At 41.0% G+C, this 19,203-nt stretch overlaps 2 protein-coding genes across 5 annotated transcripts in view; both read left to right on the forward strand.

The window, feature by feature from the left end:
• The window catches only part of furina (furin (paired basic amino acid cleaving enzyme) a), a 43,927-nt gene extending 39,755 nt beyond the window's left edge, over window positions 1–4,172 (forward strand). For all 3 annotated transcript variants that reach the window (XM_088372168.1, XM_088372169.1, XM_088372170.1), the window contains exon 16: window positions 768–4,172. In XM_088372168.1, the coding sequence (XP_088228294.1) occupies window positions 768–1,375 (608 nt within the window). In that variant the 3' untranslated portion in view covers window positions 1,376–4,172. The remainder of the gene's footprint in view (window positions 1–767) is intronic.
• Window positions 4,173–5,143: 971 nt separating this feature from the next.
• Window positions 5,144–17,355, forward strand: fes (FES proto-oncogene, tyrosine kinase). Of its 2 annotated transcripts, none has more exons than XM_088372166.1 (18): window positions 5,144–5,461; window positions 5,669–5,842; window positions 7,086–7,182; window positions 8,069–8,252; window positions 8,782–8,919; window positions 9,063–9,182; window positions 9,301–9,423; window positions 10,387–10,582; window positions 10,907–10,978; window positions 11,985–12,173; window positions 12,284–12,406; window positions 12,506–12,559; window positions 13,673–13,791; window positions 13,891–13,985; window positions 14,266–14,389; window positions 14,720–14,877; window positions 16,338–16,460; window positions 16,577–17,355. In XM_088372166.1, exons 1-18 carry the CDS (start codon window positions 5,237–5,239, stop codon window positions 16,717–16,719), a joined length of 2,457 nt encoding a protein of 818 aa, XP_088228292.1. In that variant the 5' UTR covers window positions 5,144–5,236; the 3' UTR covers window positions 16,720–17,355. The 2 variants fall into 2 exon arrangements, with proteins under 2 accessions (XP_088228292.1, XP_088228293.1); XM_088372167.1 differs by having other exon boundaries at window positions 12,359–12,406.
• Window positions 17,356–19,203: the final 1,848 nt, after the last annotated feature.

Raw genomic sequence — 19,203 nt, forward strand, 5'->3', positions numbered from 1 at the left:
AAGCTCCTGCCATCAAGAGTTGCCACTGCGCATGATTTATTTGGCATAGTTTTGACACTGGCGAAATGCTAGCGAGTTAGCCTGCGGAAGCTAAAAGCTTTTGACAGAGGCAGTTTAAAGATGGTTATGCGTATTGTCGATCTGCAATACGGACCACAAATTTAGCATCATGGAATTAATTTGATTCTTACATTAAATGAACACCATAAGTGACATTGCCAACAGAGTAGTTAGCAGTATATTGAGCATGTAACAGCTCTTGAGGTTCATTGTGAGACTTGTGCATATGTTGTTTAAAGGCTTGTCCAGCTCTTCCACATTGCACATCTGCTGACTGCTTAAGACGTGCATGCAGTCTCCAGATGGTTCATTCATGCCATATTTCATCAGACGGAGAAGGTTACAGTATGCTCTCAATGCAAGAGGATACGAGTAGGGATGGTGGAAAAGTGCTACTTTTGTCTAAATGAAGCTCCTCAATTCACCTCAACAGTTGAGGGTATTGGTTCGGCCTTGTGCACAATGCCGATAATATAAAGCTTTCCAACTTGGCGCTATCGTGGTTGGTGTTGTTTGATTACGGAAATGAAAGCTACAGGGTCACATGAGCGCCTCTAAGAATCGCAGTGGTATCAACTGTTGTTTTTTTGTTTTGTCTGTCAATGTGAATAACCTAAATATATTTCTGTGTCATTTTGACACAATTCTTTTGTCTCTCAGGAGCTTGGTGTTTTATATTATTTTCCCTGTGCTTTTCTGTGTTGTAGAGTGTAACCCCGGCTTCTACCTCCATAAGCAAAGTTGTGTGAAAGAATGTCCACCAGGCTACGCTGTGGGTTCGCTTCCCCTCAACTACACCGTGGGGAACTCCATTTCCCCGCCCTACTTGCCGGCCTGCATGCCGTGCCTGCCGCCCTGCTTGACGTGTAGCAAGCTCAGCGGTGAGGCCTGCCTGTCCTGTCCTCCTCACAGATCGTTGAATCCCATCACCGGCAGCTGCGATCACAACACCCAGTTCATGCGCGAATCGCCTGGAGGCTTCATGGTGGGCCAGGGGGACGCTGGGTTGCAGCCCCAGCGCAACTCCCAATTGCCCATGACTGTAGCCATTCTCAGCTGCATGGCCATCATGGCCGTCTTTGCCGGTATCTTTCTCATGCTGCAGCTGCGCTCGGGCGCCGTCATCAAGCTCCCGTCTCTAGAAGCCGGCAGCGGCCTTGGGGGCACCTTCAGCTTGGGTGGGAACAGGGTGGTGTCGTACCGTGGCATCCCGACAGTGTGGGGGGACGACGGCGCCAACACGGACTCGGAAAACGAAGAATTTGACGTCCAAAACGAGAGGACTGCCTTTATCAAAACACAAAGTGCTCTTTAATACATTCCTTTTCTGACCTGCCTTTTTTTTCTTTTTTTTTTTTTTTAATCCTCACCACCAATTATTGGAAAATTCAGGGCTGGTGTATTTTTTCTTTCATGCTCTTCTCTGGTTTTATCTCTCGTCCTGATTTGGCCCTCCATTTCAGTGGGTTCCCAACATCCTCCGCTTCTCTGTAAGAGACCTGACAGCAAGTCGCTGCCCACTTGGAGCTCAGGATAGCGGGTGTGTTCACTTCTATTTGACCTTGTGTCTTTCTCCACCGCCTCTTCCTTTGGATCACTGGCAATGTGTTTCTGTCCCACCCTCTTCTCCAGCTCTTATTGTTCCACTAAAAGACAATTACCGCCTTTCTATTCTTCCTCCTTCCCTTTTCTATCAGTCTCTGTGCAGTAGCCGGATGAGATTGTTTTGACGTAAGGAACTCGAGCGTGCTAGTGTCCATGTCCGGCACGTGAGTGTTAGGCCAATCTTAAACCAGTTACTCTAGTCTTTTTCATAGCATTGTGTAAGTGAGCAAATCTATTTGGTCCCATTTGATTCTCGTAAGTATCAACATCGCAAATGCCATGCTTTTTTTTTTTTTACCTATCAATGATTTTCATGTGCAATGCGAGCCATGCAGCTGTCAGATTTAAGTTGGAGAAAGTAGACGAGCCTGTTTCCAACCTTGCAGATATCGCGTAAAAGCGTACAAGTAAAAAATGTACTTGAGCAACCCTGCAGCAGCTATTACTTTTGATTCATCTGCAGAGGGATTTGACTCATTACCAACACATCACTACGTTCACTCGGTCCGGGCATATTAACACTACAAAGACAAATTGCCCATGCCTCAAATTAACAATGACACTAATGTAGTTGTTTGTGTCGTTTATTGTGAAAGAGAAATATACGTCTTCCTTCAGCGGGAGCATTTCTCTCCTCCGTTTTACATTCCTGCTCTCTCAAGCTGAGTTGAAACTGCACATCATCAACATCCCTGCATCAGGTCTAAATTTAAGTGGATCTCTTCTGTGAGCCCCTTCAACAATGCTGTTGTATTCTGACTGACGCTGCAGAAAGGGATTTTTTTTTTTTTTTTTAAGTCATACCTTTGGGGAAGGTTGTTTTTAGTATTTGTTTCTCCTATGCTGGATTTCAACGACACATGTCACGATTGAATACGGAGCAAATCTAAATCCATTCATCTCTCTTCAATAGCTCCCAACGAATTGATCCGGCACTCAAGCGCTGCCGAGAGAGGTTGTCATGATGATGATGACATGCAAACAAAAACGCAGCTGCTCACCCTTTATATCTACCTCTCATCACTCAGTATGGTTTCACAAACCAATGCTTATGAAGATGGAAATATTCTGGAAATATAAAGTAGGATTGGCGTTTCATTTGATTTTTAGGATGCTGTGCCAGTTTTATCACCTATATCGTCAGCATTCACAGGCAGGTCTTTAAATTCTGGTTTGGGAAATGGGACGGGTCAAAGGATTGACTTTTTGGTCCCGTTGGCCCGCATTTACTCGCGTGTTAAATGGAATTTGCCAGATAGATGTTGTTTGCGATCTTTGTACTCCCATCCTCCCTCTGGTTCCTCTTGAGGTTAAGACTTTTTGTCCTGATGCCGACAATCAATTTCCCTGCTTAGAGAACAAGAGGCAAGCAAAGAAAATAAATCCATTGAAAACCTAACCACTTGTGTCGAGAAGCCCTCTGTTGGGGTAATGTGCAGACGCAGATGTGATTACCGAGATGTTTATCCCTTCATGTGGCTGCACAGGACTGGTCATGGATCTACATTAGTGCCTACTGACATTTAGGCTTTAAGTAAGATACTAATTCAAAACTGCCATTTGTGGTATCATGTGAAGCGTTTAAAACGTAGCACCACATAATGTGGCAACAAAATCGCTTCTCAGAACGTGCTTTAGGTCTTTTGGAAATCACAATGTGGAATGATTTTGTTATTAGAAGTAATGGTGGAGCGTGTGCAAAAGGCAAAATGTGCAACGTTGAGTTTGTTTTGAGTCATTGCCTGCCTGCTCAAGTGGGTGCTTTCGAGTGCTCAGGTTTAGAACTTTCTCAAGTGAAGCCCTTTCAAACGCTTGCAGCCATGCGAGTGACTTGGAGTATTTGGCCTAATGTGCTATGTTGTCCTCTCTAAACATTGAAAACAAGGACGGCTCTTCTGTGATTGTAATCAAACGGAGTTTGAGGAGACCGGCGTGTCCCATTCAAATTAAAAGGAGCAATATGTTGGCAGAACCAAAGACAATCATTTTGTCTGTGTCGTCTTAAGATATTTTGTCACTTGTCGATCCCCCCCCCCATCAATTTAGTGTGTGTGGTTGTGTGTGTGTTTGCTTGCTCATCATGCATCATCTCTGTTACGACACCGTGTATTGTTGAGCTGCTGTGAAGGAAAGCGCTAGAATGTATCCCATCTTAAACTTAAGGGCTGAAATCAGTCCTGCGCGCATGTGTGTGCGCGCATATGCTTGGTCAGTATACATTAAATGAGTTTCGGGGGCAGCCTCACTTGACCCCCGTCGGCCTCCTAACGAGGTCCCCGGCCCCTTGGCTGCACAGTACCTGTGCACATGTGTGACCCGTGAATACTCTACACGAATGACTTGGCTTAACTGGGACAAAACTCTAAATAAGGCCTATTTTTGTACTATATGAATGGTGCAGTGTAATTTTCTTGTAATTTAAAGATTGTTTGCTCTTGGTTTCTTCTTTTTATTTAATTGATGTCAATTATAGATTCTACTAAAATAAAGATCTATGCAAATTTGAAGGCATTTTACTTCATTTCACAGCTGCATGTTGTCAGTGTCTAGTAAGTGCCGCTCTATCAAGGGGCTTTCATTAAAAAGTCATTTGTTAACAAAAAAAAATATTGGCTCTGCTTATATTTTGTACAAAATGATCGAAACGGCAAATCTCTGTCCCCCTCCAAACAGCTTGCGACATGCTGCATTATTCACCTCATTCGCTCCAGTGAGACTATTTGATTTATTACTGCTGTAATTAAGACAATGACTTTACACCGACTGTGTCATAAATCCAAATAATGAAGTGAGAGTGGCTCTGCACCGGGCAATAAAGCAAACCATTGTTTTTATGCAACAATACCTCTCAATAAAAGACTTGAGCATCTCAAGCTGTTAATAAAACTATAAAAAGTCATGTTTAACGCATTTGTAAACGTGCTCCCGGCCATATCAGCCAACTTTCTTTGGTCTGACTAAGGATGCTCAAATATTTTACGAGTAATTAGTGGTGCTTTGAGATACAAGCATCTCAAAACATCTTTCCCCAATGAAATGAATAGAAATGTCATTAATTCGGTCCAGTCTCTTGGAAAGAATATTTTTTGTCTTGTTTATTGACAATTAAAAAAAAAAAGACAGTTAAATATAATTTAAATAACCAAACCCTTTTTGCCACAGTTTTTGCTTTAGTAAATGGATACACTGCGTCATGTAGTTCTTTGCAGAGGATACATGCCTGTGACTCCTGTTAGAATATCTGTCGACATGTGTTGCGCCACCATTTGTTCAAATTTTAAGGGTTAAAATACCATGGCACGGATGCCATTCAGTAGCCCGCCTATATTTCTATTCTTTACCATTAAGCTAAACGAAATTGTTTGATGAAGCTGAAAGTATTGAGCGCCTCTGAATCAAAAGTAAAATGTGACTTGTAAATGAGGAAGTGTTGCTTCACATGAAAATGCGGCAGGGAAGTAATTTATCTTTGACCAATGCAGCACTTTGTTTCTGTCTCACTTGCGGGGAGAACGCAACGCTCGTGTCGGAATACAATCCTGGTTCAAACTTTCCTCTTAAAAGTCCCGAGATGGACTTCGGGGAGGACCTGCGCTGCCCACGGGCTCACATGGCTGTGCTGAGGCTGCTGGACTCTGAGCTTCTCATGATGGAGGCCATGAAGAAGTGGATGTGCCAGAGGGCCAAGAGTAACAGGGAGTTTGCGGTTCAACTGCACCACATGGCCGTCATAGTGGACAAGCAGGAGCGGCCTCAGCCTGCGCCTGGAATTGATCACGTCAGCCAGATTAACAAGGTCAGACCACACAAATGTCTCTTTTTATTAGGAATGACCACTCTATATCGCACATAAAACCATTCTTATAGCATAGTTAAAAATAAATAAATCCCTGTGATGCTGCAAAATATAACCACGGAAACAATGCTGCAATTTTTAATCTGTTTGAAAAGTCCCTCAAATCTATCAACCTTGTAATCCTTCTCTTGATTCCCTGCCCTGTAGTCCTGGGGGAATCTTGTGTCTCAGACGGACCTTCTGAGCCAGATGATGAGGAGGTGTTCTGAAGAGCTGCTGAACGGACCCATCAGCAAACTGACAGTGCTCATTCGAGACAAACAGCAGATCCGCAAAACCTACGCCGAGCATTGGAGCGTCCTGAGGCAGGAGCTCAGCAAGGTGGATGACTCAAGTCAAACACATGTATCACACTCAGAATCGGAATTTTCTTGATTGCCCAAGTATTTTTAAAACACGCATATCCATCCATCCAGATGACATTAGTAGACTTTGGGAGTTAGTTGCCTGTAGTTTTGCCTGCGCAAAACATTCAAAGTGATCGCAAATGAGTAGACATACCAGTTGTTATCAGATGGTCTGAGCATTTCCTCATATCGCTCACATTTCATTCCTCACAGCCACCGCCGTGTAATATTGCCCACTTCCTGTGTTATATCACAGTCACACTCGCTCTGTTGAAGTGCGCGTTTTTATTTTTCAATTACCTTTTCTTTGAATAAGGTGGCGCAACAATCCAATAAACCACTGCTAGAACAGGGACCAAGTCCTGATATAAACATTGAAAATCTATCAATACCATCCATCCGTCTTTCTTTAAAAAAAGGTTTGTAATTGCATCCACATGCCACAAGTTGGCGGCGAAGCACTTAAAACAAAGATGATCACAACGCATGAACACCATGCATCGAGCATGTACAATCATTTTCCTTTGTTACATATATGACTGTATTAAGTAGTTCAATTATTCAACACGACAAATACTTTCAAATGAGGCTCGTCAACTGTATTCCCTCGCGTAAAACAATATCCCACTAGAAAGCAGTAAAGTAATACTTTGGCTTGAGCAAAGGTTAGGTGTATAAAATCTACTTCAGTACAGTGCCACATCTGGCTTTAAGTATATTTTTACACTTTTTATTCCCCCACTCACACTTTCTGTTCTCTTTTTTACACCAACCTAATGGCAATGCACTGAAGCGCACAGACAGAAAACCGTCTTAAAAATTTGGTAAGAAACGTCTCAATTGAAATCTAATTTTACATAGCTGGTGACTGGAGAGCGATGTAGATAGATGAACACTATTATTTTTCTTGACCACACCACATCACGTATCTGTGAGACCATTTTTTGTCTAGTCACAATTTTGGCACTTCAGTCATTTGTGTCTGGCTCACCCCCTAAAAAAATAGAAACACCATCCTTGACCTTTAGCAAGTAGGGGCAAACAAACACAATAACCTCATAAAAACATGAAACAGACATACCTGAAGAGAAATATGAACTACTCACAATACTACGACTGAAACGATACATACAAGAAGATTACAAGTTATTCTCATACATACAGCTCTCATTGAATTGTGCTTAATGCTGTTTAAAAGATATTGTTTGGTGCTGCAGGTGACCCAAACAGAGCTGGAGAGGCTGAAGAGCAGCTACAGGCAGGCAGCAAGAGACGCGGCTCAGGCAAAGAGGAAGTTCCAGGATGCCATTAAAGGTCAACACTTCTACTTTGCCTATACTTCTCCTAACATTCACAATCTCTCACATGTTGACATACAAACACTGAATGGTAGCATCTTGTTTCCCAGCAAGGAGCACTTTGGTAGAAAAAAAAATTAAAGAGAGGCTTCAAGATAAAAATAGATTCTCTCACGAAAAACATTTTCATATTTTGACTCTTTTCGGGTGGGTGGTTGAGAGAGGGAGATTTTCTGTCACTCTCTCTGTATCACTCAAATAGGTGCGGCGCATCCGCACCGCATGCATGATAAATAAATCAGAGTGGGGATTCAACGTGGACTCGTATGTAATCATCTATTATTTACTCTTAGGACATCCGTTCAATATGGGTCCTGATTTATTTATTGACTTATTTATTTATTCCTTGGACATCCGTTCAATGTGGACTCAGCTTTATTTATTCCTTGGACGTTGAACAGAACGACAGACAGAGAGTGAGTCATCAGTGACCGATTGACAGATCTTCCGTCAATATTGACGCTGCAAAATTGCGAGAATATCTCAGGTTTTATTCAAATCAGGTGTTATTGACTGACCAGGTGGTTCTGGGGACATCTCGAGTGATTTTAAAAAACAGATTTCCGTCCATAGGCAAGCGATCTGGCGTATCACTCAATGAAACGATTGTCATCCGTTTCCAACATGGTGCCGCTCATTAAACGGTAACCAGGGGGATTATTTTGATAAATGCAAGGCAAGACACAAGAATTGGAACACCGCATATTTATCAAACAATATTGCTCCCTTTCCTCATCGAGTCCTCAATGTGGGATCTCACGTTAATACAGAATGAGAAACGACAGAACAAATAGCAACAAATCAATGAATCCCAAGGCACCACCATATTTGTATGCTTTCAGATAAAGAGCGTGACAAAGCAAAGGAGCGCTACGTCAAGGCCACGATGAAACTCCACCAAGTACACAATGAGTATGTGCTGTCAGTGCGTTCCGCTCAAGTCTACCAGCAGCAGCACCGCATTCATATCCAGCCGGCCCTGCTGAACGCACTGCAGGCTTTGCAGGAGGAGATGGTGCTCAGCATGTAAGATAGTTCTTATTTTCTCCTGCCTTGCTTGCGGCAAATTTACAGTCTGGAGAGGACTATACTGACTATACATTCACTTTCATAAACCTCAACAGGCAGTCTGAAGGGACTGATCGCATGGCACAGCCAATCACTATTCAAGATTTGAGAAGGCTGCCATTTTCAGTTTTCCATTTCTTTTCATGCTATTTCTGAGTTGCAGAATTATCTCACTTATACAAATCTTTGTTCTTCTGTGTGAGAGGGGGTGTTGTAAGAGGGTTTTTGTTGAAAAGAAATATTTTTGGATGTGTGGTAAGGGTTTTTGGATGCATTTATGCAGAGGGAGATACTGTGAGGTTGGTTTAGTTTGTGAGAAGTTTGTATGAGATTTTTTGAGAGGCATTTTGTGAGGATGAGAGGATTTTTAATGTGTGTGAGAGTTTAGTGTATGTGTAAAGTATTTTATGTGTGTGAGATGTTTTTGAGTTCATGTGTGAAGTGTAGGGGGTTTGTGGCATGCATCAAAATCCATGTTTTTTGGCAGAAAGGAGATCCTGCAGGAATATTTTGACATTTCCTCCTTGCTTCATGAAGAAGTGGTGCACATCCACCGGGAGATGTCCACCGCTATTACATCTATCGATCCTCTCACGGAGTACGAGAGCTTCATCCAAAAGAACAGGTACTGCCTGGGGATTCTTTTTTCAATTGCGCTCCCAACCACCTGTCATTCAGAGGTCGGTCGAGCGGGCGCATAAACAAGGCCGACAAGAACGATAATCATGTGAACCTGTTGTGTGTTTACCTGTGTGTGTTATTTTACAGGTCAGATGAGGAGGTTCTTGCTTGTGCGGAATTCGACTGCAGTCTTTTAGAGAACACAGAGAACTTGGATCCTCTCCAAGTCCAGTTGAATGACTTGACACTGGAGACCATCCAGCACAAGTAAATACTCACATATGCACAAGATAGAACCTAAGTATTTAAAGTGAAAGTGGCAATGTCTGACAATCCCATCAAAATTTATTTTGCTGTGAATGTAAATATTTTTTTCTCTCCACAGGAAGAACGCAGTGGAGGAGGAGCTGCTGGACCTGAGCTGCTCGCTGAGCTCCCAGCAGGTTTCAGTCGAACAGCTAGAGCTGGAGTTGGAGGAGGAGAGAGGAGTGGTCAAGAAGGGCCAGAGGTGAGTGGACTGCAGTGAATTCTTGCATCTTTTGCTAGCTGTAAAGACAAATACATGCACCTTGCGCCACCTACCAACAGAGTCCAATGAGCTCAGTGATTTCTGGAACATAATGAAGTACAGTAGTGCCTTACACTGGCTCCCAGAACAGACCTGTGTTTATGAGAAAAGAAAAAAAATCCATTGAGCAAGAAACATGAAACAGGCACTGTTTGTCAGCCACATAGAAGGATGTGGTGGGCCGCAACAGAGTTCAGGGTTTTGAGTTTGACACCCGTGCTCTTCATCCTACTTTGAACAAAGCCAGCCTTATCATGAACTTCCTCTATTGTGCCTGACTCTCATATAATAAGTCAGGATCCTTGAGTTCCATTTGAAATTTATTGTGCGGGAATGTTGAGCTGGTGAGGCTGCAGTTAGAGCGTAAGCAGCTTTTATTGATCCCACTTGTCAATAGAACATATTGACATCTGCAGAGTCTTGCGCTATTGTGTGGTTCATTCGTCCTTGTTTCCAATAGACGCTGAATTTCCTTTGAGAAAGTTTATGTTTGGAGGAGGTGGACACGTAAGGTGATTAGTGTAACGAAACTTTGTGGAGGAGGAACGCATAAGTGTGGCGTTTACAAAAATCAATTCACACAAATGGTCCTGGCTTTGTCTTCATGTAAAAAAAAAAAAAAGATACACATGTTGTGCAAGAGACTGTATTCCCACATTCCACATTCCAGTTGACTGGTAGCTTGGCATTGTTGTTGCCGCACGCCCTCACATTACTTCTATTTTCACTGCTGTTTTTCAGTTAGCCCAGTTTAATCAGAAAAAAGAATGTGCATTACTTTATAGAATGATGCAGTCATTACATCATTAGCTTGCTCCAAAATATAATTTTAAAAAGGAAAAAATGGTATTGCTTCAATTCAATGGATGTGCTGCATTAAAAAAAAAAAAAAATCACATACAGGGTGTACCAGCTGAGCAAGAGACGATCTCTGGAGGAGTGTCGGCAGCAGGTAGCTCTGTCTCAAGGCAGGAGGGCCAAACTTGAGGTTCAGAGGTTGATTCTGAAGACCGCGTTGGAGGAGCTGGGTTCCCAAGAACCGCCCCCTGCTCTGGAGCTGGACAACAACACGCTTCCTCCTTCATCCAATACAAGCAGTGTATGTTCTTCAGCAAATTTCTCGCTTAGACAAAAAATGTCAGAATTTATCATTCAAATAGATTTGATTGGGATTGTATTGAGCCCCTTCCAGATGTTGATGTGCCTTATTAGTTTGATCTCTTTGATGGCAATAAATGCACTTGAGGGATGTACTCACGCTCAAGTGAGTATAAATGATGTTTGGTTATTTCATTTCGGATGTCTGTCACTCTTTAGTGCAGGGCAATTAATTTCGCAAAGGGCCACCTGGGACTTTTGAAAAAATGAATAATACATCAATCGGGATTTCACTAACCTGCATGCTTTGCTCTTTGTTTTTCAGGACTACAACCAGTCAACATTCAAGCTTTTCGGAAATGAGATCATAAAGACTTTGTTTCGAGCCAAAAATGACGTAGGTTAAACACATAACGAGAAAGTGATTGTCCTTTGCACATGCTGTGATTTGCCAAAAATCAGGTCGGTGGGGTTATGTTCTCAGACCACAGTTAAACATTCTTTAAAACATTTCAAAACATTGACTTTATTGAGAGGGAGCTGGGGCAATGGTTAAAGCAAAAGTATTGAACAAAGAGTGGTAAAGTTTACTGAAATCATGTGTACAGTAAAATGACCTTGTTATTTCCAAACCAACAAAAATATCTATCACCTCCCAGTAACAATCTTTCCCAAAGATGAAAATGAACCTTAGGTGTAAAAAGAATCTTTGATATTCAATAATCTCTTCCTGGAAAGATTAAACTGATCTTCAGCTACTTCCCATTTTAATTTTTCTTTTGAAATATGTATTAAATAAAATAGAGTGCCACCACCTAGTGTTTGACAGAGTAATTGTACCCAAAATAAACAACACAATTGGACGAAAAAGTCTGCAAAATAGCAGGACTACAAACTCGGAATCTGCAATGAAAGGGGATCTAAGTACTTGTCCATCCAATTAACAAAAAGTGCAAACTAAACACATTTACCAGATCATAAATGTTTATAGATAGTAAATATTTGTCTACATTTAATGTGACCTCTCAGTTTGATTATTCTATTTCATGTTGACTGAGTGATCCTGATGAGGACCACAAAGGCACTTTATGATGATATTGACCTAGCTGTACTGCATTTGAAGCAGAGATGATGACACTGAGGCAGCAAGAGCAAAAGGTTTTTTTTCCATAATCGCCTTGAACTACATTGTAGTGGTAGAGATGGGCCAAGGAATTATATGTAAGTGCATATGGTCAGATCCTTATGAGCATGTTTCACATAGCGAAAAACCTTTTTTTTTGTCACTTGGCAGAGGTAACACCACACAACCCAAAACGCAACCCTTGCCAAGGATCTTCATTGGTGTTCCTCAGAATCCCACCAGCTGTGTCCCTTTGCTTTATTCCTTCTCTGTGCTCCAGCTCCAGGAGGTGGATCGTCCTCTGGAGCAGCAGGACTGGTACCACGGCGCTATTCCCAGGCTGGAGGTTCAGCAACTCCTGCAATGTAATGGAGATTTCTTGGTGAGGAAGAGTCAAGAAAGGCAGGGTTATGTCCTCTCTGTCCACTGGGAGGGCTCCTGGAAGCATTTCCTCATTCAGAACATAAACGTAAGTATAGCTGCCTTAAGCTGACGCCCTCGCAACATGTTGGCAATTGCACTCCCAAGTATCTTTTGTCTGCTTCATCACCTCTGTGGATGCTTTGGGATGTGATGAAGAATGAGTACCGCCTGGACGGGGAGAGCTTCTGCAGCATCCCGCATCTGATCCATCATATGCTCTCCTCCCGACAGCATATCACCCGGAAGTGTGATATACAGCTGAGGAAACCTGTGCTCAAGGTACCGCATCACTTGCTCCGTGTGATCACTCACTTAGCTCGTCCATTAGGACAAAATAGGACCCGCTAAACGGCTGTCTCACTTTTTCTCATTTTACAGGACAAATGGGTCCTGGAACATGATGGTGTTTTATTAGGGAACCTCATCGGACGGGTGGGTAAGATTGACTATATTGCCATGTTTACTTCCAAATAAAGATTTTAATTGGAAGAATTAGGGGAGATTTTTTTTAATACTCATATTTTTGATGCACATAATCGCCTTCATTTTCTACCAATTATTCTGTTCAGCGTTTTGAGTGAGCTGAATTTCAAATGATTTTTGGTGAGACAGGAACAACCTGGACTTGCCGCTAAATTAAACAAAACAATTACACTCACCTTACCTTACCTGCAAGTAGCTTGATGCCGAGATTGAAGCGATATAATAAAAAACACAAAAAGCAGTGGAATGATAGCTTTCATGCCTTGGATGCCAAATGATATGTATTTTTTAATAATGTAACATTGTTAGCCAGTGCAGGATATAAAAGGGGCTACAGATGAAAAATACCCTTTTGGGTAATTCTGGCGCATCTCCTGAAATGTTCATTGATGTACACTGTCCCTGTCAAATAATCAAATCAAATAAAAACAAGAACAATATTATATCCCCTTTGAACACAGCAAGTCAGCTATTAAACTTAAAAACACATTCTGATTCTGATTTGACTTCTTTAATTGTCAAAAACACTGATCATAAATCTATGTTTTTGTTAAGCGTGTGTCTTAATTAAATCTGCGTACATTCTAAGAAGTCAAAGCAGCTGTGGAATTGGTGGCTGAATGCTCCGCTCATCTACGAGCACCGCGCTGATTAATTGCCTCATCAAATGCAACCGGCGTGGCACAAGTTTGTGTGTCACAAAATAAATCATACTCGTTACACTTGTTTAATGCAAGCCATTTAAATGGTGTCATGTTAGTGAACCTGAACCTCTTCCAACTGTTGAGTAACTTGTTTGGCCATAATGTATTTGGCACCTTCCCTTTCTCAGACTTTACAAAATATTACCTCATCTCTGTGCCTGTTTATTCTTCCCGCTTTGCAAACGATTGCATAATGTTACGGCACTTGCTATTTCAAGTTGAACACAGGAACGAATCTTGCAATTAAATCAACTGTGTCTTCAAACTCGGTTAAAAAATAGTCGTAGCACAATCAATTTTGCAAGTCTGGGTAATTATGTGAATGATGATGGTGTTTTGTTTTTAATGGACTAAACAGGGTAACTTTGGTGAGGTGTACAGTGGGACTCTGCGCTGTGACAACACCCCTGTGGCAGTAAAGACTTGCAAGGAGAACCTGGCACCAGAACACAAGAATAAATTCCTGATGGAGGCCAGGTTAGCAAAACAAGATGCTCACACGCACATCAGACTTCTTTAGCCCCGCCCCCACACACATACATTAACCTCACATCATCCTGTTCCCATGTTATGCAGGATCCTAAAGCAGTACGACCATCCCAACATTGTGAAACTGATTGGTGTGTGCACTCAGAAACAGCCCATATACATTATAATGGAGCTTGTCAAAGGTATGCAGCATGAATTATTTGGTGGGCTTGATTTAGTTGGAAATTGTGTAAAAAGTGTCTGGAAAGTACCATACAACTAAACTTTACATTCTGACATTATTACAATACGGCCAAACCCAACCCCCAAAAAATCATGACGATTTTGCAGGGGTCCGAGTGATAAACTGCAATACAGGGAGTAATATTAGTCTGCTTTGCTAGTTTGTTTCACCTTTCCTGATTCGCCACTTTGTAATGTCTCTCAACTGAACTGATATCGTTTTTGTGCACGTTTGACAAGGTGGAGATTTCCTGTCCTTCTTGCGTCAGGATGGCCCGAGTCAACCCATTAAGATGCTCATCAGAATGACAGAAAATGTTGCAGCCGGCATGGAGTACCTGGAGAAAAGGAAATGCATTCACAGGTAATACATGTATTGTACGTATGGATGGGAGTTATTCATCACAACAGTAGAGAGAGTTCTAGAACGTTAAGATGGATGCTACATTTGAAAAATTTTGAAGTCTTGTTTGTGGTCCCATTAAATGAAGTTGCATGGCTTGAAAACTGCCACAAGTCACATATGAAAAATTATTATATAATGATAATATGATCATTTAAAAAAACAAATGTTGAACTATCTCACCAGTGGAGTGTTATGTGTGACACAACGCAAGCGCCCGCTCTACTGAATCCTTCCCTCATTTTGTGTTTGGCCATCACAACTGCTCACATCTGTCTTGTTTCTTTCCAGAGATCTGGCAGCCCGAAACTGTCTAGTGACGGAGCAGCACGTCGTCAAGATCAGTGATTTTGGAATGTCGCGGCAGCGGGACGATGGCATCTACTCAGCGGAGGGCGGCCTCAGACAGATTCCAATCAAATGGACGGCTCCCGAAGCACTGAACTACGGTATTGTACACAATAAGGATGGATTTTCTATGGCAAGCTGTTTGAACATTTATTCAATAACCTCCATAACCAGCCTTAGGTCCATGTTCTACTATTTGTCCTCATTAGTAAGATAATCCACCACACTAGAATGTTGTACAAGAAAAATGATTGTGTCTTCTGAGTATTTCTTTTTCCACTACGCCTCCTTCCACTGCACTGCTGTATGACATTTCTGGACACCTACATCTAGTGGAACTAGTAAGACAGTTTTTGAACTAGGCCTAAACACAGGGGGAAATACACTAAAGTAGCGTGGAAAAAACAAAACAGTTTGCCGTACAAGACTTGAGGTATCGATATGATCTTATCTAAAATCGGAGGTAACCTACTAATGAGGCCAGCGGTAGGGATCTCGAGGCACTTCATCACCTCAAGGCATGTCATCAATGCTGGCTTACACAGCCGCTTTTCCAATCTTCCCCTAGACAAAAATATACAACGGACCTGTGTGTGTATCTGAGCATAAATGAGCCTTGTTTTTCAGTGGATGCTAAAATGAATTCTCCATAGGGAGGACTTGTTTCCTGCACTTATCTTGGTAATACTTCACAGCTGAAAGAAGACCCTATGGGGGCTGGTATTTGCAAATGACCTAGGAACTTGTCTTTCATTGGGGCCAGGTCTCTCCTGCTGGATAAGAGATTTTGATTGTGATTCTCCGAGTATCGGATGACTTCATGCTGGTTAAATGACTAAAGTTTGTTTGTAGTCGACTATAATATGATCATAGTTGAGTCAAAGTTGATTTTGTTATTCATCACAGGTCATTATTGCCTTTTCCGTCTTTCTCAATCAGTCTGTCTTCTTGAATGACAAACTTGAGGGGCTGGCATTAGAGGATTTGGAGAATTTTAGGTTGAAAATCTCTCTGAACAATTACTCGGTTGATTTGATAATCGATTAGTTGTTAATTAGTTGTTGATTACTTTTGACAGCGCTATAATAGCAGCCCTACCCATCCAGAATGCGAGCCAAACCTTTTCTGTAGAATGGTTGGTTGGAAGACAAAATGCCAAAGATGCGTGATTATCGTGATTATTAAATGGATGAGTGCCAATGAGCCTTTACCTGTTAACATTGTGTATTTCGGAGTGTATTTCCTTTGCATCTCCAGTGACCCAGCCGTGACCTACCTTTATGACTTATGGTTGACATGTAATTATACGTATAGTGTGACCGCAAACCGCAAATCGTCATGTGACAATACACGTGGCAATCTTGGAAAATACTTGACAGACAAGTCATTATCGCAACGATCAAATGTGAAAATGGAAGGGCGAGTCTGTTATTGATTCCCTACTTTTTCCACCTTTAAATTATAATTCTGATTAATATTATAATCAACCATAGCAGACTCTGCTATTGTTTGACTGAGAAACTTTCCTTTACCAACACTGCCCCCTACTGCTTATTTGCAGGTCGTTATACGACAGAGAGTGATGTGTGGAGCTTTGGTGTGCTGCTGTGGGAGGTCTTCTCCATGGGGACCATCCCTTACACCAGCATGAGCAACCAACAGGTCAGAGTTGAGGTGGAGAAAGGTAAAGACACAGTAGTCAATCCCTGAAAATGACCTTCAGTGCCTTAAAAAAAAAGGAAAAAAAACGGAAAAGGTTCTGCACAACATTTTTCCAATTTTGTGTCAAATGTATTTCAGGCTACCGTATGCCGGCTCCACATGATTGCCCGCTGGAAGTGTCCAAGCTTATGAATTGCTGTTGGCAGCATGACCCCCAAAATAGACCATCTTTTCAAAAACTGAGGGCAGATCTAATGGACATCTGGAAGAATAAGACATAATACAAATCAAGTATTTGCTTGTTGTGTGTCTCAGTAAAAACAAACAAATGGCAGCAGCCCCAAAACCATATCTTGAAATAATACTCAAACAAAATGAAATAGTTTTTTTTTAAATGACATTAAGATTTTTATACACGTGCAATGTAGAACCATTGATGAGCTGAGTTGTTTTCTTGATATCAGGCAGAAATGAGAAAACAGTTGCTTCACAATTTGTTGCAAACAGTGTTGCCACAGTTAACTTGAAATAATAACTTATTTACTTTACTGATGACTTTATTCTAAAAGTAACTTGGTACTTGTTTTTAAAAATGGCCAAGTTAGATTACAAGTTACTTTGTTATGTTTAGCAGACGTGACAATTCCGCCCAACATAAAAGTGTGTAGTTGTTGTTTTAAGGATGTTTATTTAAAAATAAAATCAAAACAGTCTTGACTATTAAATAATTATTATATTTAAAAAAGAGTCATATATACTCAGACATACATGGTAAAAGCCAACATTTATAATTGTGTCTTAAATAAATGGACTTTACCATGATGCATTGTAGAGGTGCAGCAAGGGCAAACCAGAAGATTTGAATTCTTAATGTTTTCTGTTGGAGTGAATAAATCCTGAAAAGCAGTATATTGAAACATCCCCATGTGTTTGCCATTCCATATTCACACCGCAAAACAATGTTTAAATATGCACTTGCTGTGCCAAATAACGACATATGGGTATGCTTCAGCTAACTTTAAGAGGCTGCATACTTTTGAGGGCCAATGAGTCCTTCCCTCGTAAAGTCAAAGTCAAACTTGAGAAAATGCCATTTGACATATTTTTGGAGACTAACAGCACAGCACCCTTTCACCACCTTGCTGAGAAAATTGTGCCACAGACTCTGCTGTGTGACACCACCTCCACCCATGGCATGTTATGAAGGAACATTGTTTTCTTCTGAAAAAACATGAAAGTTCTGCTCTTTGTCCACCTGGTTTGGTGCCATAGCCAAGGATTATCCCTTTTGTATTTCAGCGATGAAGAGATTTAAATTGTTACAGCAAATTTAATCCCAAATGGAATGAAAACATTTCATTTTTCATCCGAGTTGCTGTGTGAAAAAGACTTTCTCTTATCAACTTCAACCAATATCAACACCAGAGTAACTAAAATCACATTCAGCTTGTCACTCTGTAAAGATATTGACAAAAATAAATAAATAGCATGAAAATAAGCGTCACTCAATTTTGACCATAACATTTCAATTTTATTCAAACAAAACCTCAGTCAACATAAATACTAATTAAAATGACAAACTCAACATCACACTAATCGTATTGTAGGCTATATGTGTACCAGTTTTTTTTTTTTGTTTTTTTTGAGTTTCTGCCAAACTGTTGCTTGTGTTCATTTCAAACATGAAAGCTTGTTGACGTTAAAGCAAATAAATGAATAAATAAATAAATAGGAAGAAGAATAACTGCAATTCAAGCATGACAAACCGGCTAGGCGGCAACAACTTCTTCTTGTAAACACTTATTGTAAAATAATGGATGTGTTGAGGTGGGTGTGACTCTTGTCACTCGTCCATCACCATGGCTGTCAGCCATTGTTTTTACTTTCCAGCTTACACTTAAGTGGTTGCACAATCCTTCTTGTAATTGACACCAGCTGCATCTGCTCGGCCGCTGAACTCAAGTGGTCTCATTTGTTTATTTTTTTCAGCCTAGACTGTAAGCTTGGGCATGTAAGTCACCATTTGTCAGGATAAAAATGACAAAACACAAATAGCATCATAATGTGCTGCAAGACAGATTTTTATGAGTTAACTTCACTTTATTATACATTGCATTTATGTTTATTGATGTATTGGGAAATTTTGACTGAGTATTAAAATTTTAATCAAACCGGAATTTGAAATTTGAGCAAATCCATACCATCTATGAGGGTTCAAAAGCAGTTGTCACTTACATTTATCAATTATGTCAGGAGAGAATACATAGAAGGAAACAAAAGCACCGTCGTGACATCCATAGTGGAAAGATGGTGATAAACGTGTAAGCATTTCCAAATGCACTTGATAAAACGTGGTAGGCCGCTACTATGGATGCACATCGTATACATGTTTGTTCATTTTGACCCTTGACCTGAGAAGCGCTGTTGGCTGCTATTGCTGGCAGCTGCTTTAAACTGCCCTTAAGTGAACATTCTGTTCTTCTCCCTTCCGACCTCTTTGACTAAATTACAGGGCATGAATGAATACCATGACGTGGCCTTTAAGATGAAGCATCATTAATTGCAAAGTATCAGTATGTATAATTTCCACCTTCCTTACAGATAAACAATAAATATTTTACTTACAATTAAATTGAGTTAAGCACAGCACTATGCTGTTTTGATTGGTGTATTTTGTCATGTCCTGCCATTAGTTAGCAGGATTATCCAAAATGCACAATAAACCACCACTAAATCTTTCTTCAGTGTTTGCAGCCCAGGTGGAG

This window comes from Syngnathus floridae, chromosome 3, assembly GCF_059516105.1.
Source record: "Syngnathus floridae isolate MCC-2025c chromosome 3, RoL_Sflo_1.0, whole genome shotgun sequence".
NCBI lineage: Eukaryota > Metazoa > Chordata > Actinopteri > Syngnathiformes > Syngnathidae > Syngnathus > Syngnathus floridae.